This window comes from Lagenorhynchus albirostris, chromosome 14 (genome assembly GCF_949774975.1).
Source record: "Lagenorhynchus albirostris chromosome 14, mLagAlb1.1, whole genome shotgun sequence".
In the NCBI taxonomy this organism is placed as follows: domain Eukaryota; kingdom Metazoa; phylum Chordata; class Mammalia; order Artiodactyla; family Delphinidae; genus Lagenorhynchus; species Lagenorhynchus albirostris.
In genome coordinates, this window is record NC_083108.1 from 41,175,874 (window position 1) to 41,201,818 (window position 25,945).

The 25,945-nt window shown below is 38.4% G+C and overlaps 1 protein-coding gene across 1 annotated transcript in view; it reads left to right on the top strand.

Moving 5' to 3' along the window:
- Positions 1 to 25,945, top strand: part of KLHL14 (kelch like family member 14) — a 97,963-nt gene that overhangs the window by 20,210 nt on the left and 51,808 nt on the right. The window contains exon 2 of the mRNA XM_060121001.1: positions 7,650 to 7,771. Coding sequence (XP_059976984.1) covers positions 7,650 to 7,771 — 122 coding nt within the window. The remainder of the gene's footprint in view (positions 1 to 7,649; positions 7,772 to 25,945) is intronic.

The following is a 25,945-nucleotide window of genomic DNA, read 5'->3' on the forward strand; positions in this document are numbered from 1 at the left end:
CAAAGAGTCAAGATTACCATACAATTTGGAGAGTTGGATATCATAAGGTTTGGGGACTTCCTTAACAGAAAGAGATGGCAGCCAAGAATGAGTGGGTTGAATTTATGAATGAGATCTAGACCAATGCCATTGTAGGAAGCCCAGTGGTTTTATATTTTTGTTAAACTTGCTTGTGCAGTAAATATTCTGACTGTTTATAAACGGTGCACCTATGGTACCTGAAAAGGCTTCTAAACAATAAAAGAAACTGCCAAAATTCCAAAGATGGATGTTCAAGTGAGTGCTTTGTAAGCTTAATAATTATGCATAATAATATTGTCATTTATCGATTGATTACTATGGGAACTACATACATATTTTCCATATGCAACTCAGATGTCAGCTGGTGGCTTTTCAGTTCTGGTAAAGATCTGGTAAAATTGTTGCAAACCCCTTTAATCCAAAGGCCTGTGGAAATCCAAAATCTTTGTCTCTGTGAATCCTCAGGGCTTTACATCTTCCCGAATTTCCCTGCCTCTGGATCACTACCAAACACCACTGCTGTACCACCAGATGTGAAATTGCCCATTCACTCGCCGCTTGTATAAAATGCTAAGCCATCATAGGGTTAGCAAAGTTCACTGAAGTTGGAAAGTCGTGGGAAAGAGGCATAACTTCTTCCAGTCTTCTCCAGTCTCTCCCTACTGGATCATGTTGGGAGCATCAGTTTTTTTGTTGTTGTTTGTTTTTATACATTTATTTATTTTTTATTTATCTATTTTTGGCTGCGTTTGGTCTTCTTTGCTGGGCTTGGGCTTTCTCTAGTTGCGGCGAGCGGGGGCTACTCTTCGCTGTGGTGAGCGGGCTTCTCATTGTGGTGGCTTCTCTTGTCGCGGAGCACAGGCTCTAGGCATGCAGACTTCAGTAGTTGTGGCTTGAGGGTTCTAGAGCGAAGGCTCAGTAGTTGTGGCGCACGGGCTTAGTTGCTCCGCGACATGTGGGATCTTCCCAGGCCAGGGCTTGAACCCGTGTCCCCTGCATTGGTAGATGGATTCTTAACCACTGCACCACCAGGGAAGTCCTGGGAGCATCAGTTTTTGTCTCCCCTCACTGTGCAGAGACATTCATCTTTAAAGGCAACAGCAGCACAAAGTGCCCTTCGTTGGTTGAAGAGACTAGCTCTAGGAGGTGATTTTGTTTACGAGTTGCAGCCATTTCTTTTCCAAATTATGCTTAAATGACTTCATTTAACCCTCACAACATTCCCACTTTACAGATGAGGCAACTGAGGCTTCAAGAGGTTGAATACCAGCCCAAGTATATAAACGTATGAAGTGGTAAAAAGAGAACTTCAATCCAGGTCTGGCTGATTCTTAAATTAAAATTAACTTGGCCTTTAATAGATGGAATAATTATTATCTACCCCCATTTACATTGCCCCTTCAAAACTGCTTAGTTTTTCAATTACATTTTTGTTTAAAAAAAAAATGGCGATACACCTCTGAAGACCATATATGGGGAATTACAGAGTAAAAATCCCAGTATTTATGTATCATTTCAGAGAGAATGAGTTGGGATGACTAAAATATCTAAACCATGGAAATGTGATGCTATTGCTTCTAAGTGATACAATTTGGATGGGGACATGGGCTACTCGCTTATCAAACCTGCAGATTACACAAAGGAATAGCTATACTGACGATGATGGCGATGAGAGGAGGATGGTGATAGCATTTAATTAGCACCACTGTAAATGCTTTGCATATATTTTTTTTAAGCCTGAAGATTAAACAAACCTATGCCTTAGGTCTATTCTTATCCCAGTTTTACACACGAGATTCAAGAGGACAAAGAAGCTAGCCCAAGGTCACTCATCTCAGAACAGCTGAAGCCAAAAGTCTCACCCCAATTGTGAGACCTACACTCTTAACAACCAGGCTGTCCTGCTTGGAGAATCGTGATATTTCCAATAGATGTCCCCACTAGAATGGAAGTAACTGCCACGAAGAACAGGGAATTTATTCCTCTTGTTCGCACCATGACCTTTAGTGTTTAGAACATAGTAGAAACTGGAACATAGTAGAAACTCAGTTAATAATTGCTAAATGATAAATTAATTGAAACAAAGTGTCTCCATCAGTAGAGGGTATAAAAGCATTTAAAAAGGGTAATGCATTGATATTTAAAATACTTAACTAGAAGAAAGATAGGATAGGGAAAAGCCTGACTTGACAACCTGGGTTGGTTTTTTTAAAAACAATCTGTATTTGTAGTCATCTGGAACCAGCACTGCATTGTGACAGCTGAAAGACCATTGTGATTTTTAAAAAGCCTTAAAAAGATACATCACATCACATATCAATATCATATTTGTTATATTGTGTACAGTTCTAATAAGGTACATTGAGTACATTTTTAATAAGGAAAATGGAAATTTTTTCAGAAAGAAATGGACATTTTCAACATGCTAAAGAGAAGACATATAGCAACTCTCTGCCGTTATCGGAGGTGCTGCCATGACAGCACCTTGCTCTTTTTCTCTGAAAGACTTTGGCAGATTCTCAGCTCAGCATAAGGAGAAAAAAATCAATCTAACACAACTGTCCAACAACTTTCCACAACAGAGTGCATTTGAAAAACTAAGGTCCATTTCATTATAAATTTCCAAATTAATAAGAATACTTACATAAAAAAAAAAACGATTGAAAGGATTTCTACATTATGTAGAGAACTGGACCAAATCAGTGGCCTCAAGTCTGGCTGTGTGTCAGAATCAACCAGAAAACTGTGAAACATTATCGATTTTTAAGGCTTCATCCCACTGAATCATAATCTCCAGGAATTAGGACCTAAGAATCTATCTCAAGAATCTTAATTTTTTAATCCCCTCAGATGACCTTGATGACTTGCCAGACTTGGAAATCCCTGAACGAGATGACCTCAAAGTTCTCTTCTAACTCTCTGACTTAATGATTCTTAAGAATATTGCAGAACATTTTCTTTCATAAATAAATAATGATTTGTTATCTGCAAAATGAACTTAGCCTAAATGTACACGGGTGGCTCTAAGGTACCAGCAGGCCAGCTGATTTCTTAAATTGGTTAAAACGCTTCTCGTAATCTAGTTAATAAAAAATTTTTATATGTATCCTGGGAAGGAAAACTTTATCTGGCCTGTTTCCCAATTATTGAAGTTCCAAATCACTGAAATATAAATAAATGAGACTTTACCATACTTATAACACCAGTACGATGAAAAATTTGTTTACACCAGGAGGTTTTAGGTTATCCTTCAATCATTCATCCCTGGAACCAAAGTACCTATGCGCGCGAGCGCACACGCATACACACGCACACACATGCACAAATGTGACACATGGTAAATGTTGGGCAATTACTGAGCTGGAACAAAGGAGACCTTCAAATTCCATCGCCTTTTTAACCTTATATTTTTCTTTGCAAGAATCTAGGGACCCAAAGGCATCTAAATAATATTATTAATCATGACATACTCAGCTCTTTAACTTTCTCTAATTACTTAACTCTTAAATATATTACTTTGGTCTAAGTGGTGCTAAGATGAGGAGTAAAAAGGAGTATTTGTAAAACATTAACAGACTTAAAGAGAAGAGATTAATTCTGGCTAAATTGGCTTCCTGTGTAAAGAGCTTCTAAAAAGTATACTATGTTGCCATATGAAGGAACTCTAATTATTGCAATATTGTAGATTTTGCCTAATCTAAAATTAAACCTGTAAGGCTCCACTGGAATTGTTTAGAAGAGAATAATTGAAACCCCCTTCAGCAAGTTAATTCAGATTCTTCTAATTTTACTTTTCTAGTTCACAAGGTATCTTTTTTCATGGCGTTTTCAAATTGAAGTTCACACACATCAAATAAATGGCATGATAATCAGAGGTTTCAATATCCAATATGCATTCATTATTATCTGTCATTATTGTCATTGTCACGATTATAATTGCACACTGTAAAAAGAATGGAAGCTTTTCCACAGGAATTATTCACGTGTATTAGTTTCTAGGAGTAATTGAATAGTTGACATTGCATTTATATCAAAGTAAAATATGTGCTGGTTTTTCTCATTTGTTTTATTCTTAAGAAATAAGAAATGTAGAGTAATCTCCATTAGGTCTCCTTATTTGGATCCAGAAATGTTCACAGTTTTATGTGATGTCTGATGTATACTTTCTTATAACAAGGCTCAAGATAGCCAATATAATTAAAATGATAATTTTCTAAGAACATACAATTATAAGATAACAGCTAGGTAGTGAAACCCTCTTAATTAACTTGTATTTATATATATGAACTCAGCAAGTATCTCTATGAAAAATACTACTTTTCTTTTTTAACTACTCAGGTTTGGCATAATGAAATAAAGCCCACATTGTATTGTCAATACTAAAGATAAATTAATAATAATTTAGCTTAGAGTTTACATAGAACTTTTCACCTCATTGTTTTACATCATTCTCACGACAATCCTTTGAAGATGCAGATCAGATATTTCTCCTCTATTTAAAGGTGAGAAAACATAGGCTTCAAGAAGCCAAGTAAATTATACAAAGTCACTCTGCTGAATAGCAAAATCAGCCCTAGGATCCAGGTCACCTGGGTCTTAACCAGAATTTACAGTAAAATTAAAATTTTTTAAATAAATTTGAATTTTAAAAAGATCATGGACCTGGTAGAGTTAGAAGGGCTAGGTCTGAACACTGTTTCTGCCACTTTATTTGACTCTAAGAACTTTCTCACTTTCCTATAAAATGGAACTATACCTATGACGTAGGGCTGTTTTGAGAGTCAGTGGAGAAAATGGTGAGAAAACCACTTAACTGTGTTTTGTTATTTTATGTGTTCTTTCTTCTGTACTATGCTACTTCTCACATGCTTTATCCTGTTTTTGCTTTCTGTGTGCTTCACCTTCACAAGGTAGCGTTTTAAGCTTTATTTAGAATTAAATAATATTAATAGTGGGTTGGAACATTGAGTAACACTAAACCCTAGAAACAAAATACTGCAAGGAAGAAAGCCATAAATTGAATGAATGATGATATAAATATAATAGTGCAAAAGCTTTAGAATGTGTCTTCACTCACTAAGAAGGCCAAATGTAATGAACTACTAGGAGAACTGCGCCTTTACAGAAAACACACAGCCAATGAGGGGAGCTGGGGTTTCCTTTACTTCCATGTAATTCTTCAGGAGGGCTGGGGGGTTTAGAGACTTGTCCTAGTTGATGTGAAGTCTCTCAGAGCTGCTATGCCAGCTAGCCTTTAAACAGTGTCTTTGCTGGCAGGGTGGAAGTTGTTACCATTTGCCATTTGATCAGTGGTTTATTTATCGGTAATCTCAGTCCAGTTCTTAGGGGACAGATGGCAATGACTGGCTCTTTGGGCACAAAGACTCTCAATCTGCTCCCCATCTGCAGAGATGGTCCATCTAAGGAGGTGGTGAAAATCACCAGTGGGATTGGTCCAGGGAAACTAGCCTTATCAATGAATGAAACGCCCTTACAAACATATTTGAGCCATGAGTTTATCTCCCTTTGTCACTCATGAAACACATTTTAAAAGCAGTACATTTATTTAAATATTAAAACAAAGATTTAATTACATTGCTTTGGTCATACCACCATTCCAATGAGTCCTTGCCTCTATGTCTAACCGGTAGATACGGTCCATCTTTCCCCACCTTCAGTCTAGAGCACATACATGTGTCAAATCACGACAGCCAATCGTGACTTCCCGTTGAACAGGTCTGTCTACACGTGGAAACTGACAGCCATCTAAAAATATAGAGGTTTCATCTTAACTTATACTCACAGAGTGGTTGATTATTTGAGCTAAACCTACAGGAAAAAATTGTCTTATATTAGTCCTGTAACCAGGCATTTAGGAGATTATATGGCGCATGAATATGTATTGTTTGCGAAAAAAAGAGAGGTACTTACTGCACTGAATTTTCTTAACCCCTGTGAACAAACCACCCCAATCGTTGACATCCTCAAAATATGGAGCTCTTTGCCATTGTATTGTTTTTGTTTCCCAACTACTGATCTATAAGGCATATGGGTACAGTTCCAAAGTACTTCAGCTTCAAAGAAGTCGAGTTTTTTTGTTTGTGGCAAAATTAATATTGCAAGCTGATATCACATTGAACATTCTTCTACAAGTACAGCTCCCCCTACGCATGAGTCCCTGATAGGAGGTTTTCCAGAAGGTATTTTTTTCTGCTGAGGCATATACGAGGCATTCTATAGCACCAGAGTTTCATTAAAGGAATTCTCTTGTTCCCTTCCTTCCCATGAAAATGTCATTAACTGTATTCAGTTAACTCTCCGAGAGTTAGGTTCTTAACCAACGAACAGTGCTTCTCCACTAGGGCGTACTTCGCCAAGCGTCCTTGAATCAGAACGACCAGGCTGAATATGTAATAACAGATTCTGAGCCACGCTGTGGGTGGTGAGCATATTTAAGAGGAACCCTTTTACATTTACTGACTTCTTCCTTCAATCATGGTTGTTTCGTTTCTTCCACCACCACCTTCAGCCTTTCAGGTGAACGAAAGTTTCAATTATATGTAAAGCAACCGTTAAATCAGCAGGACCCTTGTTGGGGGCTGGGTCTCCCCTCCTCCGTCCAATCGCAAGTGAGCTCAATCCATTACTGTTCCCGAGGGTCATACATCCATCAGGTCGAGTGTGCCGGCCAGGGTGCATCTTACAGCTTTTACTGCATATGAGACATTGCAGGCCTGTTCTCAGGAACTGCCGGGCAGACTGGGAATCACAGTCACGCTTAATAGCAGCGAATTGCTAGCTCTTGATGGGTGGGTAGTCATTCCTTTCAGTGGTTGCCCCCTGGGGGGAGAAGGTAGAAAAACAGAGGGAAGGAATTAGAGTGACTTTGCACAGCTGAGCAAGTTCATGCCGCTGGATCAGTGGCAAGCGTTGGCAGGACTCCACTCTGGGGAGGCTCAAAACAACCTCACAGTCTCATTTTTACCGATTGGTGCTGCTGTGTCGCCCCTGGTGCCCTGGGATGGGGGGAGGGAGAGGAGGGGCTGGGAAGAGGATGAAGGTGGAAGTCTCAGCTAAATTCAACAAAAAGTCCTGTTCGTGCTGGTGAACCCACCCCAGTTAGCCCTGTGCTAATTGTACCAAACTGGTACTTGAAGTTCGCTGGGTGATTAAAGAGTTGGCTCACAAAGTCTCTGCATAACCTTAATTTTTTCAAGGTTCTTTGAGTGGAGAATGGTTTATAATAATGATTTTGACTAATACGATTTTTGACATGCAACTTTAATGCTTAACCTTAGTACAACTCCAGAGCATTTCATGTGTACTCAGCTGTAAAGAGTGATGATTTAAAGGGATAATATAAGAAAAAGGTCGTTCTAGAATGAACCTCTAACAAATTGCATAAAAGGAGCTTATTATTCCTTGAGTATGGGGATATGCCGTGCTTCTGATCATTTTTCTGCTTGGTTCAAAAAAATTGTTGAGACATGAATGGGAGAAGAAACAGGAAAAAAATGAAATAGAAATCTGCAAGCAGGGAACGTTCTTTTGATGGTTATGATTTTGTTGCCACTAAAGAGGCTCTATAATAATGTGGTTATTCATCTCCTCTTTTGTTTTGGGTGAAGAATTCGCTCTAACAAGAAAATGCTGTTGTTGGTTGGTGGATTGCCTCCTGGGCCAGACCGGCTCCCCAGCAATTTGGTTCAGTACTATGATGATGAAAAGAAGACGTGGAAAATCCTCACAAGTGAGTGCCTTTCTTTATTTACTTACCCACCTACTTATTTCAGGTTAGAGCTATCTTGATGAATTTGAAAACATGGTTAATCAAATTAGACATTTTATTGATTCGTTACCTGTTGGAGGTGTGTTTATGTATCACAGGGGATTTAAAGTCAAAGACTAAATTAACATTGCAGAGTGGCCGATTTGGTAGTGGAAGAGGCCTAAATTAAAAGTGGCCTAAAATCAGTGCACGTGAGTTGGTGTTTCTGTGTGTGTTGCCACAGAGGGGGAGGGAAGACCGAGATCTTCCAAAAGAAATTCTTCCATTATGGTTTTGCTCTTGGAAAAGGGAAAGCTTGGTTAATAGCCCTAGTAAATTTTCTCATGTCAAAATGATTGTTTAGTTCATTGTCTCTGTAACTAATGTTCATTGTCCCTGTAACTAATGTTCATTTTGCTTTTTAGGCATCTTTCCTCATTAACCTTTAATCTGTGGCCCCGGGTCTTTAGAGAACCATCCCCTTCCATTGCTCCACTGTTCAGATGGACAGATATACCCAGGACCTCTCCCTGCTGCATTAAATTGTGCTTGAAACTTCCACCCAAGATTCTTCTCCTCCCCTCCTTAAAGGGTGATTGTGTTTTAGAGCAAACCTCTTGCCTTGGGCACTGAGATTTGGAACTTATTGTTACATCGGTTATGATTCCCAATCTGACTCAGTCATGGAATCAAAAATCATCGTTTCTTGAGTGCAGGGGACTGTGTGCACTGGTCCCCTTGTGGACACCGTGGCTGCACTGGTCAATAAAACTAAATTTTTTTTTTTTTTTTTTTTTTTTTGTGATACGCGGGCCTCTAACTGTTGTGGCCTCTCCCATTGCGGAGCACAGGCTCCGGACGCGCAGGCTCAGTGGCCATGGCTCACGGGCCCAGCCGCTCCGCGGCATGTGGGATCTTCCCAGACCGGGGCACGAACCCGTGTCCCCTGCATCGGCAGGCGGACTCTCAATCACTGCGCCACCAGGGAAGCCCAATAAAACTAAATTTTAACTGTCAAAATTGCCCAGAGCTGTATAGATAAAATAATAAGTGAGCAATTTTGATCCATAAATCAAAGCCATACATTTAAAACCGACAAAAGTGAAAGTTAGATTTTCTTATTGCATGTGTCTTTTAAGCAGTTATATATTTTAGCAGATTTTTTAAAAAGTCATTTCCTCTCCTCTTACTGAAAGCCCTTTAAAATAACACAAACAGGACAACAGTTTGCCCATAAATGCAGGAAAGGAGCAAAGACATGTGAGGTGGTGCTTGAAATAATACATTTTGGAGCTGGCTTACCCCAGCGAAACCTGCAGTAGCGTCGTCCAGGAACTGCAATGAGAAAACTCCCCGGACACCTATACACTCTGGTTGTAGTAACAAAGTGATGGAGAGTAGAAGCCAGATTAGGAAGGAAGAAAAATAAGTTAGAGATGCCTTCAAATGATTTTCATTCTCTTTTTGACAAAAATACCGTTCATAGTGGTTTAAACATCTGAGTGAGTGGAGCAAGCTGTATTTTCAAGATTCGTCAGAAACTCAAGCTAAAGTAAAACCAAAGAATCAATTTTCTGACACTTGATCAATAGAGAAAGCCTACACAGAAGTAGACGTGGATACGGGGAGGAGGAAAGAGGAAAGAGGAAGAACAAGAGATTCTTGTTGGGAGATGACAGAGAAACAGAGGCCAAGGGGCAGGGAGGTATTACACCCAAGCAATAAATGATATTCACTCAAAAATCCATCTCTTCTCCCAAATACATCAGGCAAGGTCCAATTTTCTAGTGGTTTGAAGCCCTACGTTAAAGGCAAAAAGATTAATTAAAGCATTATGAATAATACCTAAGAAAAGTCTTAGGCTCATTTCAAGCCTTGTTCAGAGACAGGGTGATCATCTAATTTATTGTTCAACCTAGGAGACTTTAGAGCATGAAATGGGGATCTGTTAATTATGCTGGGGCAACGGGTATAGACTGGAACATAGGGTCACCCTACTTCAGTTTTTCATATTGCCTGATGTAACTCTTTACTTAGCGAGATGTAGTAAGAAAGCACGAAGTTGAGTCGGTCAGACCTGGGTTCGAACCCACATCTGTGACCTTGAGCAAGTCATATACATGTCCTGAGTCATGGTTTCTTCATTCTACAGCATCCTTTGAGTATTTTTAAAATAAAATTGTGTTTGTAAATCATCTAGCACATAGCAGGAACTCAGTAAATTGCAGATACTATTGCTATTGTTGTAACACTGTTACCAATATTAGCGTAAGAACTGTATGTACCTTTATACCTTGGAGGCCTCAGTCAACTCAAGCTCTCCAGGAAGAGGGGAGACAAATTACATTTTAACAGACACAACACAAAGACCCACTGCTTCAGTAGGGAGACCATTTTCTCTAGTTTTTATATGTTGAATGTAGTCATCTGCAGACTAAGAAGTAAAGATAGATGGGTTTCTGTTGACTCCATTCATCAGATTTGAAATGGAAGGAAATAAAGACATTAATGTATAGAAAAGTTCAAATAATGGGAACATTTGCAAAGATCTTGAATCGTTTTTCTGTACTCAGGCAGCTCACAGCTTTGAAATAAATGTCTACTCTACTTGTACTCTTCATTTCACTTGGCTTGTACTTTAAAAAATAGAGTTATTACTTGCTGGGCTGTGACTACATGGTCCCAAGTGAAAGCATATTTTTTAGGTTTATTGGAGAAATATAGACAGTTTATTTGGATGATTTCTGCTGCTGGTTTGTATTTTTTAATTAAGGCATCTTATTTGGCTAAACTGAATAAATAAGTCAGGTAACTGATCAATTTCCACACTCTTTAGCCCATCTCATAATAAATGAAGAAATGTTTCTTATTGGAATAAGAAAGTATCCAAATTCTCTCCAAATCCAATGAAACATTAGGGATTGCAGAGCTTTCCACGGTCATTTTTTTTTTTTTTTTGACCCCAAAGAACTGCCAAGCTAATTGGCAGGGAGTTGAGGATGACAATTAATGCTAGCAGACAGTTCCTGGTGTGGCGTCTGTTCATTTACTGAATGACTCTCTCCATAAAAACTAACAAATAAGCTAACCAGCAAAAACCGAAAACCTGAGATGAGCTAGAGCCTCTGAATCTTAGAATCCTTTACCCACTTGGCTTGAGCAAATATTTTCCAGCCTGTCTCACAGACGTGCTGCTTTTAGAAGGGTACCATCCACGGGCAGGAGCACAGCTGCCAACTTATGGGTGTCACACCACTTACACATGTAATAAAACCAAGAAGAATTAAAAGGAAAGTCAGTCATAATTTTCTTTAGCTCTTATTCTGTTAATGTTATTTATGTTTTAGAAACACTATATAAGGGGTCCACAAATAACAAGAAATTGAATGGAGTGGAGGTGAGTGGAAGTGAAAAAATGGTTCTACCTAACATAAAGAAAACAGAATTCAACAGTCAGCTAACCAGTGGCTTGGTCTACCCAGACAGCAAAGGGGATGATTATTTTCACTGAAAAGACTTAGTAACATACTAACACAACCTTCATTTTTATCCTCCTCTTTGGAAAAAAAATCACTTATTTAACATTATAGAATTAATATTAAGAATAGTAACAGATTCCCCAGCCTCTATCAGCAAAGTACTGAGAAATACCCTGTAAAAATGACGGTAGGTCCTTTTGTAAATGTGAAATGTTAAGTGTTGGCGTTGTTCTCTTGACTGTTAATAATGAAAGGGAAGTTGAAATGCACTTTTGTTCATTTTTATTTTACAGTACTGCTTTTCTTGCATTTCTCACTCCTGCACGCAGTCTTCCATTTCATTCTTAACCTATTAGGAAGCAGTACAGGAGACATGAATACTAAAATGGCCAATGCAAAAAGCATGCCTCTTGCACTTTGCAGGTCCTAAATCCTTCGTTTAAAGATCAAACAAAACAGTTCCCATGGCTACTATGTACTTTCATAGCATATGACTGACACATCAAAGTTTTTATGAAGCCCTCGTGTGGAAGCATCTTACCTTCCTTCCCAGGAGACAGTACAGAGGGGCTGTCTATTCTATTTGGGTTCCCCACTGACCACGTGTTTCCCGGAAATTGACTTCCTTTTACCTACATTTCAGATAAGAGATTCTACTTATTAGATGCTTCTTATTGTTTTCTGTGAGCAATACCAGGAAAAGGGATTTCAAAATATAGATTTATCTCTCCATGTGCTGCTGAGGAGTTCCCTTTAATAAGGTTAGAATAAAAACTAGAAGAGCTAGGTTAGAAAGGTGTGTTCCTTCTTTTGGCCACTTGCAGTTCCATTCATTAGAGGGAGGGGGAAATGCCTTTTTTCCTCTTCCTTTCAATTTACAATTCTGTTCTTTGCTTGGTAGTGCAAGGATTTGGGGACTTGGATTTTTTCATTCGTAGAAAATAAAAGAAACCATTGTGCAGAGGTTTCCTGGGTTGTCTTCTCTGGTTCATGGAGGACCGTGAACTTGATCCCATCCACCACACAGGAACGGTCCCGGGGCTGGGCATCATCGATTTCTTTTAGGAGAGTCACAAAGATCAGAGGCTGGTAGACTCTTCATTTTTTTAAAAAAAATATACTTTCCATAAATGTTGAAGAAAGACTACTGAGAAAACACATCTTATCTAAGACATTGAACTTCAGTTCCAAAAGATAAATATAGATTTGATGTTTATCTGATAATTGAGCAATGGAGAATGGTTTAATTGCTGGTTATTCAGGGAATAATAAACCTGCACATTGACAGTTTTTTTGTTTGGTTGGTTGGTTTTTTTTTTTTTGCGGTACGCGGGCCTCTCACTGTTGTGGCCTTTCCCGTTGCGGAGCACAGGCTCCGGACGCGCAGGCTCAGCGGCCATGGCTCACGGGCCCAGCCGCTCGGCGGCACGTAGGATCTTCCCGGACCGGGGCACGAACCCGTGTCCCCTGCATCGGCAGGCGGACTCTCAACCACTGCGCCACCAGGGAAGCCCGACATTGACAGTTTTGATCAGACTTTTTTCTTGGTCCTCTGTTTCTTGATTTCAGTTCATTTCCGTTCTTTGAGGTTATATTGAGAGGAAAGGCAAGTCAGTCGAAAACAATCATTTCTTATAATTTGTTTTGAAAGAAATAAAAAGTAAGCTTAATTGAGGGTTTTATACCTGTAGGTTTCCTCTATTCATATGATCTTTATTACCAAGAACCAAAACCCACAAATTGTTTAACTTAATTTAATTTCTAGACAGATAGGTAGGGTCTGTAAATAGTGCACTTCTCGTTGCAGGAGAACCTCAGAAAACAACTATATGCTTCCAGAATGACTCAAAATACCTGGGAAGAATTTAGACTTAACTACAGACCTTATTCCTTTATGTAGCAAGCAGTTATTGCATACCCACTCTGTGTTGGGTGGTAAAGTAGAATGTGATCATCTCTCCTTCCAAGAACCAGAGGAAGCAATGACAGTAAGAGTGTGCTGAGGGATAGACAGGGGAAGCTGGGCTGCTATGGGAGCACAAAAAGGGCCCTTCATCTAAACCTGGGAGGTTAGGGAGGCTTTCCTAAAAGTGACCTTCTGTAAAGCTGGAAAAAAACAGGTAGGAATTATTGATGCAAAGAGGTGGGTGATAAAGTATTTTAATAAAAGGGTCCAGTACTGGGAGTGCCAAAAGGCAAGAGAGACTTGGTGCCTTCTAGAAACTGAAATGAATTTATGTATCTATAGGAGAGCCTGAGGTTGGGGAGGTATGTGGTGGGGCTGGAGAGTTAACCAAGAGCCCTATTGTACGGGGCCGTTTCAAGGAATTCCTAAGATAGGTTCAAGAATTAAGAATTGAGAGTAGACATACCCCTCTCATTTTTATTTTTAGTGAAAACACAGTGATCTAAAGGTTTTAAAATATAGCATGGCAGTTCTTCTCTCTTAGCTTGGAACTTTGAATTTCAATTCATGGAGTAATTGTTTCCAGGACATTGGACAAAGAAGAAGGAGAGAGAATTGTGTTTGGACTTTTAAAATATGTTAGCATCTAATTTTACCTTCAATGAGCTCAATTCTAATTTGGTATCCATGGCTGCACATTGCTATATATTTTGAATTATTTGCTTCTGTGTATTCATGCACCGGTGCATTAGTGGATTTTTCATAGATTTTTAAAAAAAAATGTGTGGTGGTCACTCCATATACTGTATTTCAAGTAAGTTGGGTGACTAGAAAAACCAGTTGACTTTATTTCTTGTTTATATATACCTCCCTTGAATACAGCAAATGCTTTTTCTCCAGAGAACAGCATGGGTACCAATAATTCTGAGGCCTTCTTTACACCCTAGCTGTGGTATTTGCTACTGAATCTGGCGTGAAGGAGGTATGAGTGATACGGGTTGCTTGGATTTGCTCTGTGTCAATCCTAGGCAAATTGCAGGCGAAGTCCAGCAAACCGTTGAATGTGAGCACTGAAAGATTAAATGATCTTCTTACCCAACCCTCTCATTTTACGCATTAATTTCATTCATTTAACAAATATAAGTGATACCTTCTATGTAGCAGGCATCGTCCGAGATACAGAAGAAACAATGATGAGTCAAAGCAAATAGCATCATGTGTTCACCAAGCTTAGAGTTTAGTGGGGGAATCAGCATTAGTAAATAATTCCAGATAGCAATATAGAATAGCAAAATGTGGTGGTGCTCTGAAGGAAGGGTATAAAATATATAAAGTCGTGTAATGGAGAGACCAGATCTAGTGTAGGAGTCATGGACGATATCACCAAAGAAGTGACACTTGAGCTGAGATCTGAAGGATGAGACATAGGTAGCTCAGGTAAAGATACGAGAGACGATTGTTTCAGGTTAGTTAAAAGTAAGTCCTAAGACCCTGTAGGAAGAAGGTGCATGACTGAACTCAAAGAGTGAGGGGGAGAAAGATATGACGTATGGCTAAAGACATCAGCAGGAACCAGACCACGGAAGCACTTCTATGGCACATTCACAATTTTGGTTTTTACTTTAAATGACTGAAAGAGCAGAGGTGTCGTACCCAGAGTCCCATGATGATTTAGTGGCAGGACGAGGAATAGAACACTGGTCTCTGTGTTTCTCTCAAACAGTGCTGCCTCACGTACCACACCAGTCTGTCTCACCAAGTGCTGTTAGTCAAGACTCCAAGCAGATGAATGGGATTTAATCTGTGCCAACCCATTGCACCCATGAAAATCTAAATGGATCCAGTGCACTTGGATTAGTTCCACGTTCAGAGAGTAGAACTAGTACAGGTTAATTGAATAAATATCCTATTCCTAGAGGTCAAGAATATAATATTGGTTTATGAACTAAACTGCAAATTAAGACGTGTAAGTGATGAAATTTGCATGGAAGATTACTGACAAGCCATAATTCAATGAAGATTTCTTGACATTTTAAATCTGCCTTGGAAGCAGTGGCAAAAATGAAACTACACACACACACACACACACACACACACACACACACACACACAGAGCAACATCTCTCAGGACAGACAGGTCTAAATGGAAATATACCCCCAGACATTGTTGACCGTGAGCCTTTGGTCATGCTGCTTCGTCTCTGATCCTTGTCATCTGCACTGTGAATATAATTATACTCACCTCTTAGATTTATTGTGAAAATTAAATAAAATAATACAATAAAATTCTGGGCTCAGCATCTGTAATATAGTTGTTTCCTTATACATTTTTTAAATTTTATTTATTTAATTTATTTTATTTTTGGCTATGTTGGGTCTTCATTGCTGCATGTGGGCTTTTCTCTAGTTGCGGCGAGCGGGGGCTACTCTTTGTTGCGGTGCGCAGCCTTCTCTCTGCAGCAGCTTCTCTTGTTGCAGAGCACAGGCTCTAGGCATGCGGGCTTCAGTAGTTGTGGCTCGGGCTCTAGAGCGCAGGCTCAGTAGTTGTGGCGCACGGGCTTAATTGGTACACGGCATGTGGTATCTTCCTGGACCAGGGCTCAAACCCATGTCCCTTGCATTGGCTGGCGGATTCTTAACCACTGCGCCACCAGGGAAGCCCCTTGATACATTTTTATTCTATTTGACTCCATTTTGTGTTGTTTTATAACCAAAAAGAAGTGAATCTTGTCTTCTGCTCCTATCATCAAAGGTTTGAGGAAGGAGACACACTTCTTTTTTCTTTTTGTAACAGTTATACATTTTATTTTTTAATCTAATTACATATATTTTTTAATTTTATTGAAGTATAGTTGATTTACACTGTTGTGTTCATTTCTGCTGTACAGCAAAGTGACTCAGTTATATATATATTCTTTTTCATATTCTTTTCCATTATGGTTTATTACAGGATATTGAATATAGTTCCCTGTGCTATACAGTAGGACCTTGTTGTTTATCCATCCTATATATAATAGTTCCCACCTGCTAATCCCATATTCCCAATCCGTCCCTACTCACCCACCTCCTTTTTGGCAACCACAAGTCTGTTCTCTATGTCTGTGAGTCTGTTTCTGTTTCATAAATATGTTCATTTGTGTTGTATTTTAGATTTCACATGTAAGTGATATCATATGGTATTTGTCTTTCTCTTTCTGACTTACTTCACTTAGTATGATAATCTGTAGGTCCATCTATGTTGCTGCAAATAGCATTATTTCATTCTTTTTATGGCTGAGCAGTATTCCATTGTATATATATACCACATCTTCTTTATTCATTCATTTGTTGATGGACATTTAGGTTGTTTCCCTGTCTTGGCTATTGTAAATAGTGCTGCTATGAACATAGGGGTGCATGTATATTTTTTAATTATAGCTTTTTCTGGGTATATGCCCAGGAGTGGGATTGCTGGATCATATGGCAACTCCATTTTTACTTTTTTAGGAACCTCCATACTGTTTTCCATAGTGGCTGCAACAACCTACATTCCTACCAACAGTGTAGGGAGGGTTCCCTTTTCTCCACGCCCTCTTCAGTATTTATTATTTGTAGACATTTAATGATGGCCATCCTGACCAGTGTGAGGTGGTACCTCACTGTAGTTTTGTTTGCATTTCTCTAATAATTAGCAATATTGAGCATCTTTTCATGTGCCTCTTGGCCATCTGAAGAAGACACACTTTTGACTCAGGATGAAATTTCTATTTCTAGCATGAAGCTATGTGTATCAGTTGGGATGGGCTAGATTATGCTGTGGTAACAAACAACTCCAAAATCTTAAACCAACAAAAAACTTAGTTCTAACTCACGCTACATGCCAGCACGGGTTGGCAGAGGATGTCTGAGCCATTCAGGGATCCAGGCATATGAGGCTCTACCTTAACAGGCATTTCTACCGTCGGCACAGCAGGGGGAGAAATGAGCTGCAAGCATCTTGCACTGGCAATTAAAAATGACATTTGTCATTTCTGCTCAGTCACAGGGTTCATTGGAGACTCCTCTTGATCTGGAAACCAAATAAAGAGACAAATTATCTGGCTCCCTAACACAAAATGCACAGTGATAGATGAGGGACAGTATGAACACGGCAAACTCTTTAATTTAGAAACAGCATAGCAATTTAGCAACCCCACCAAATAGGCATTTGGAAGGGTGCCTATCCAAACTTGTGTTCCCTGATAAGAGTCCTCCCTAATTCTGCTCATCAGCCTTTGTTCTCCATGGCCATGGTTCCACTGTTCAGAGGATTCTTCTTTTTTCATTATCTTCCTTATCTGAAGTGAACCTGAGGATTGTACACTTCCTAGGAGTGGAAGAGTTTTCTAAGTACACTTCACGTCTAAGACATTTAGGGGACAAGGGTTATTTTAAGTCTCTAATTGTCACAGGCTCTTGTAGTCCAGACTGGTGAATCTTTTGGTAATTCATCCTCTAAAACACTTAGCTGTCTTCTTATATTTATATTTCCATCTACTCCATGGCCAGTGACCATATGCACTTTTCTGATATACTTCTTATATTGCTTTTTCCTTTGTTTTCTTATAGCCATTTTTCTCTTCTCTCTCTCTCTCTTTTCTCTCCCTCCCTAATACTCTATATATTTGTCTATCTACCTGGCTCTGCTGGGAAAGCTCCCTTTTTACTCTTTTTCCTGGGTTACAAGAGTTTACTTGGTGTCTCTCCTTTCATTGAAACTTTCTTCTAAGATACTCTAAGGTGGTAAAATTACTATGAAAGCAATATTTTTTCTGTTTGTTTTTGGAGTTCGGAGCAGAGAAAGGTTTATTGGAGGGCCAAGCAAGGAGAACTGGTGACTCGTGCTCAAAAACTCTGAACTCCAAAAGCCGTACTTTTAATTTTCTTTGTCAGTAAGCTGAGTTTTTTTTTAAATTTTTATTGGAGTATAGTTGATTTACAATGTTGTGTTAGTTTCAGGTGTACAGCAAAGTGAATCAGTTATACATATATCTACTCTTTTTTAGATTATTTTCCCATGTAGGCCATTACAGAGTATTGAGTAGAGTTCCCTGTGCTATACAGTAGGTGCTTATTAGTTATCTATTTTATATACAGTAGTGTGTATATGTCAATCCCAATCTCCCAATTTGTCCCTCCCCACCCTTACCCTCTGGTAACCATAAGTTTGTTTTCTACATCTATAACTCTGTTTCTGTTTTGTAGGTAAGTTCATTTGTACCCCTTATTTAGATTCCACTATAAGCAATATCATAGGTTGTCTTTCTCTGTCTGACTTACTTCACTCAGTATGACAATCTCTAGGTCCATCCATGTTGCTGCAAATGGCATTATTTTGTTCTTTTGATGGCTGAGTAATATTCCATTGTATATATGTGCCACATCTTCTTTATCCATTCCTCTGTTGATGGACAAAAGCTGAGTTGTGTTTTTAAATTTTTATTGGAGCATAGTTGCTTTATAATGTTGTGTTAGTTTCTGCTGTACAGCAAAGTGAATCCGCTATACGTATACATATATCCCCTCTTTTTCGGATTCCCTTCCCATTGAGGTCACCACAGAGCACTGACTAGAGTTCCCTGTGCAATACAGTAAGTTCTCATGAGTCATCTATTTTATACATAACATTAATAGTGTGGATATGTCAATCCCAATCTCCCAATTCATCCCAGCCCTCAGAAGCTGAGTTTTAATTTACCTTTTTTGCTCAAAATTCTTTTCAATTTCATCTTTTCCCAGATGAGACTGAAAAACATTGCTTCTTCCAATGCTGCACGCTCCTAGATTTTGAGACTATTTCTTTCACTCCTACTTATATATAGGCCAATGTTTTTTGTGAGATCACCTCTTCTTTGCAGATCTTGCCAAGCACAGCCAACAGCAACCAATACACTATCAACATTCTGTTTTCAGACCTCTTCCCTTGGAGGTGGAAGTTTATTAAATAACTGATGAACCATCCAAGTAAAAGCAAACAACAGCTTTTACCTAGTGGTTTTCCATACCATAACGTGCACTTCCATCTTTCCACCTTCCAGCATCAGTTTCCTTGTCATCAGCCCCTGGGCCCTCTTAGAACCAATGCCTATATCTTTTAGAGGCTAGGCTAGGTTAGGCAGTCATAACAACAATCCCCAAATCTTAGTGGCTTATATAAGTAAAGATTTATTTCTTTTCATGTCACATGTCTATGGTAAGTTACCTAGGTCTGTATTCCATTTCTCCTTCTCTGGTACTCAGACTGATGGAAATTCCACTATTTGCCTTATTCCGGTTGCCAAGGCAGAACAGAGAAAAATTTCACACTGTCTCTTTAAGCTTCTGGCCTGAATTAACATATTCTATTGGCAAAAACAAATCACATGGCCACACCTAACTTCAAAGTAGGTGGAGAAATGCAACCCTCCCAAGCTCTCAGAAGGATAATCAAAATATTTGTTCAATAGCCCTAATGATTACAACAGTGCACCCTTACGTTCAACAAATATTTGGTTCACTCTTCTTCATGCAAAGTATTCTCACTCCTCCTGTGAGCAGTTATCAGTAAGAGGTCATAGCTGCTCCATGCGTCTTTCTATCTCTTCCTCTATCAATGTGCCATTATTGTCGGGACTGATCTTTATTCACAGAAGATTAGATGCCTCTACGTTAAAGGCAAAGTTTTAAAGTACACTCCAAATATTATTATAATGCATTTGAGAGGAAATTTTTCTAATTTGGACTCCTCTCAAATAGTTTAAATATGTCCTAGTTGATGTAATTTTTACTAGTTCTACTGTTCATTATATGTCAACTAGTATGCATCTCTAATATAGTTATACAAAAACAAATATAGATATAAATCATATAGATACACATAATTCCCATAGAACAGAATGGTTTTTATCATTGAGAGAGATGATAAAAAAGGAATTGAAATGACTTTCAAAATTACAACAACAAAAAAAGGAAAACCTAGGGTAGTGATTATTATATGCAAATAACTCCATCAAAATAAAGGAGTAATTAAGGCAGAGTGCAAATAAGCAAACTTCCTTTTCAGACTCACAACATGACTCTATGGTGGCATCAAGGAACTAAATCTATATTTTGTGACTATCTGGCCAGTTAGAATTTTTGGTTTTGTGTATCATATAAAAAATGACTCCATTACTGGGGAATGATCATACTATGACCATACCTTAGTATTTATTAATGATATTGCTTTCGATGAAGCAAACAGTTATGCTTCATAGAAGATACCTGAAGGGCCTGTCTGTATTTAGCTAGCATTAAAGATGGTTTTGTAAAAGGGGAGTGTTGAGCAGATACTTTCTTATCTCTGTGTCTGGATGTCAAGGCAAACTACTGCTTGCAGTGTGTGCTAATTATTAATCCTACTGACATGCCTTATTTGGTCGTTAAGTCTTAATTTCTTTAAAGAAAAAATTTTAAGATTGAATTCCAGTTATTTAGCTAGAACAATAATCATTGTGAGTTTCAAAGACGAAAATCTTGCCACATTTTTATGTTGAGAACCACAAAGCACTTTCAGAAAATCCTACTGCTAAGGCAATGATGTATCACTTTCACTTTCATTATATGTTTTTAATCAGAGCGTGACTTCACACTAGACAAAGCGATGCTTTACGCATGATCTCACTTGTTTTTGCTAAAATCTTTTGACATGATTAATTTTACTTTAATGCTTTTGTCTTGTTGTAATGGTAAGGATGATGGGTATAAACCAGGCAAAAATACATGCTTTTCTATTATAACACCTCTGAGCATTAAAAATATCTTAGATGAAAGGGGAAAAAAAAATCACAGGAGACTGGTTGGACTGGAATTAAATTTCTTGCTACTTGAGCACAGAGTACATGAGATTAAAAAAATGATTCAGTCACTGTTTTTAGTTTTATTTTTGGTATTTTTTATAGCAATTTATTCATCTATATGATTAGATCTGAAGAGGAGGAGAGAGATTGTAGCTCACAGATTTCTTGATCTCATTTGTCACTTTGTAGCATTTACCTCCTTCACAGTATTAAGGGACAAAAAAATTAACCGATTCTATACGAGGTGTATCTCAACCAGATGCAGGTAAAGTAAGCCATATTTTCCTGGCATTGGACATAGACTAGTTTTCTGTGGTACTAATTTTCAGTCTACAAAAACTGAATACAATATCCTTTGTCCAAATTACAGAAAAGCAGTGGTGTAGGTGACCTTAAGAAGAAAACATAGGCCATTCAACAAGTGAGACCTCCTGTGAGCAGCTGTCCAAGTATCAATTATTCCATATTCACTTTTTCTTTTTTGCTTAAAAAATGGAGTTGCTTACCCGTATTATAAGAATACAGCACTTGCTTTTTTCTACACGAACTGTCTGCTTGTTTTACTTGCCTGCTGAATAAATCCTATTACAGTACAAATATCATCTAATGCTGTCTAATGGAACTTTATGCAATGATGGAAATGTTCTGTATCTTCACAATACAATATGGTAGCCACTAGCCCCCTGTGGCTATAGGGCACTTTAAATATGGCTCATACGACTGAGAAACTGAATTTCTAACTTTAGTTCATGTTGATGAATTTAAATTTAGATAACTCTTTGTGACAAGTGCCTTCTGTATCAACAGCACAGCTCTAGATGAAGTTGTGTGATGTGGTCACAGTCACTTAGGAGAGCTGTCTGCTGGCCCAAACCTATCCCCCTTTAAGCAAGGTGAAAAAAATCGGTGACTCCATGAAATAACTAAATTCAAAGAACACCCAGTGAACCACCTGTGAGCTCTCTTCTAGGTGCTGGGATTTCACCTCATTCTTTCCTAGAAATCCCCACTTTTTGTTTTTTAATTGTTCAAGGTTCTCCTTAAGAAGTTATGGGGTTTTTTTTTTAATTTATTTATTTTATTTATTTGGCTGTGTCAGGTCTTAGTTGCGGCATGCGGGATCTTTCACTGCGGCACACAGGCTCTCTGGTTGTGGTGCACAGGCTCTCTATGTTGTGGCGTGTGGGCTCCAGAGCGCGGAGGCTCAGTAGTTGCGGTGTGCGGGCATAGTTGCCCTGAGGCATGTGGGATCTTAGTTCCCCAACCAGAGATCGAACCTGCATCCTCTGAATTCCACCAGGGAAGTCCCACTTTTTCATCGAGGTTACCTGCTATATTCATTTCCTGGGGCTGCCATAACAAAGTACCAAAAACTGGATGGCTTAAAACAATAAAAATTTATTCTCTCACAGGTCTGGAGGCTAGAATTCCAAAATCTAAGTGTCAGCAGGGCCATGATCCCTCCAGAGACTCTAGGGGAATAATGCTTCCTCGCTTCTTCTTAGCTTCTGGTGGCTCCTGGCAGTCTTTGGTCTTCTTTGGTTTGTAGTTTCATCACTGCAATCTCTGCCCTGTCTTCACCTGGCCTTTTTCCCTGTGTCACTCCTCTGCGTCTCTGTGTCTAAATCTTCCTCTCCTTTCTCTTATAAAGACATCTGTCACTGGCTTTAGGGTCCACCCTAATCCAGTATGACCTCATCTTAACTTGCTTATATCTGCAAAGACCCTATTTCCAAATAAGTTACATTCACAGGTTGCTTCTGGTGGTTAGAACTTAAGCATATCTTTTTGGGGGACACAGTTCAACTCACTATAGTTGGGAAATGACACACATCAGGAAAAAATATAACAAAGCAAAGAGCTATTAAACACTTGCTGTGTGCAAGGCACACATTCTAGGCACGTCACTCGCATTTACACTTTATGGTATTAGGCGCTATGATTGTTTCTACTTCAGATGCAGAAATGGAGGCACAGAAACATTAAGTCATTTGCTCAAGGTCACACAGATGGTAAATGGCAGAGCCAAAATGAGTACCCAAACAGAGCTCCAGAGCCTGCACCGTTTTCTGTTTCTCATTACTATAGTAATGACAGAGAGCAAATCGTAGAAATAGTTAAAGGTGAAGCAAGACTAGACTTCAGCATTTTATGCAGGATAAAGTGGAATATTCTCTGCACAAATGGAATATATTAATATCCTAAATATGCATGTTTCTTTGTTGAAACTTCCACTACCCCTTTGTTGTTAATTGAAAATTGAAGAAAGAATACAGTACATGCTGGGTTATTTCTAGGTGAAAATTATTTTAGAAAGAGGTGATTTTCACTTCCTGGGGCCTTGCAGTTCCTTCCATTGCTTTCTGTGTATACCTTCTCACTTGCAAAAATTACAATTGTAAGGGCTGTGTGGCAAAATTCAGTTTCCTAAAGAGGGGAAAGCCGTGCATCTTGCTGTCTTGGGTTGGTCGTCTGATTTATCTCGAACTAATGATGCCGAGGTATTCCTCAGTCTGGATATGTTGGTAAATCTCAGATCTTCGTTTCCTGTTCATTCATAAATTTGTTTGAAGTTTTTCATTACCGAAATCATTAACTTTACCAAATATTGGTAGCTGCTTTTGTGTGTGCATAAAATTTCCTAGCATTAAATTACTTATTCCACGTTAGAGCTTTCATTTTTTAAAAAAATGATAAGGCATCTTTTTTGTCTTTATTCTTGTCAAAAACCCAAATCATTTTCCCCACCTGAGTGATAATCAAAAGATGTATGTGCAGGTGAATTAAGGAGAAGTGTAATGGTTACTTGTTTTCAGTCTTATTATTAAATTTGCAAGGTTGGATATCCTGTATTGTGTTTGTCACATATACATGTAAATAGGTTTCCTGATCTAATTCGGAAAATAATCCACAATGTTCCTCATAATTTATGTGTATCTCTAACGTCCATTTCATTTGCTAATCTCAGCATTGGGGATTCATCTTCCATGTCTTACTCCAGCTAGTTTCAGCCCCGAACTGAAAAGCTTGAGTGGACGTGGGTAGAAGATGAAGCCAGAAGTGTGGCACTACCCAACAGTTTCATTGGAGGGAATAACCTTTCTTGGCCTTTGGAAAATTTTTAAATTTTCCATATTCTGTTTTATTTATTTTATTTTATAACTAAAATAAATATATTTTATTTTTTTTTGAATTTTTATTTTTATTTTGAATTTTTTATTTTTAAGTTTTTATTTTGAATTTTTTCACAGAATTAACCACATTACCTCTTCTGAGATCAACATCCTTTTGAACATGAAACATTTGTTAATAATTTCTGCTCCCCAACAGAAATTTTGTTTGTTTAATTTTTGTTGAAATCTAGTTGATTTGCAATGTTGTGTTAGTTTCAGGTATACAGCAAAGTGATTCAGTTATATATATACATTTATATATATTCTTTTTTAGATTCTTTTCCATTATAGGTTATTACAAGTTATTGAGTATAGTTCCCTGTGCTATACAGTAGGTCCTTGTTGGCTATCAATTTTATATATAGTAGTCTGTATATTTTAATCCCAAACTCCTAATTTACCCCTCCGTCCCCCATTGCCCCCTTTGGTAACCATAAGTTTGTTTTTTATGTCTGTGAGTCTATTTATGATTTGTAAATAAGTACATTTGTATCATTTTCTTAGATTCCACGTATAAGCGATATCATATGATATTTGTCTTTCTCTGTCTGACTTACTTCACTTAGAATGATACTCTCTAGGTCCATCCATGTTGCTGCAAATGAAATTATTTCATTCTTTTTTGTGGCTGAGTAATATTCCATTGTATATATGTACCACATCTTTATCCATTCATCTATCGATGGACATTTAGGTTGCTTCCATGTCTTGGCTATTGTAAATAGTGCTGCTATGAACATTGGGGTGCATGTGTCTTTTTGAATTAGAGTTTTCTCCGGATATATGCCCAGGAGTGGGATTGCTGGATCATATGGTAGTTCTATTTTTAGTTTTTTAAGGAACCTCCATACTGTTCTCCATAGTGGCTGCACCGATTTACATTCCCACCAACAGTGTAGGGGGTTTCTTTTTCTCCACATCCTCTCTAGCATTTATTATTTGTAGACATATTCTGTTTGTTTTTTTAAAAAAAAAGAAACAGAAAATACTTGTCTTTTTAAGAAGCAACTTTTGTTCCTTTTACCAAACAAAGTTCAGTCATTTACAAATATGATAGCCAATGCCTGATTCTATCAGGTCTGAGAAAAGCCAGGGGTGAGAGTTGAATTCCCTTTACAGTTCACCTGGGTTCGTATGGAGGGAATTTTTTTCCCCAAACCACAGGCTGCACCCCAGGCAGCTCTGTATAAGCATATATGTCTATTGATAATGGAAGCCCATTGAAAAGAGAGGCTGGAAGGGCGCATATCCATTAACATTACTGGAAAGTAACAGGACATTTATTCTGCTGAAAGTAGGTTAGTAGCATCATCCTCATGCACGTTGTTTCCTTAAGCAGAACTGATGGGGGCAGGGAGAGCACAAAGCAGTACCTTCCGAGGTCTTCTGAGTTACACTTGTTTGCGGTGTATAATATGTCACTTGACAGAGTGCAAACACTATAAACATATTTCCCCAGAATAAATGTTTTCTATGCCAACTTTTCCTTCTGAGAAAAATATGTTAGTAGTAGTTTTCTATCCAGGAATCAGCAAACTTTTTTCATAAAGAGCCAGATAGAAAATATTCGGGGCTTTGTAGCCATAAGATTTCCATCGCAACTACTCAACTACCAATGTAGCATGAAAGCAGCCATAGACAATAAGTAAATGAATAAGCGAAGCTGTGTTCCAATAAAGCTTTATTTATAAAAATAGGTGGAGAGCTGGATATGACCTGCATTCATAGTTTGCCAACACTTGCCCTCTAATCTAAGGACATGT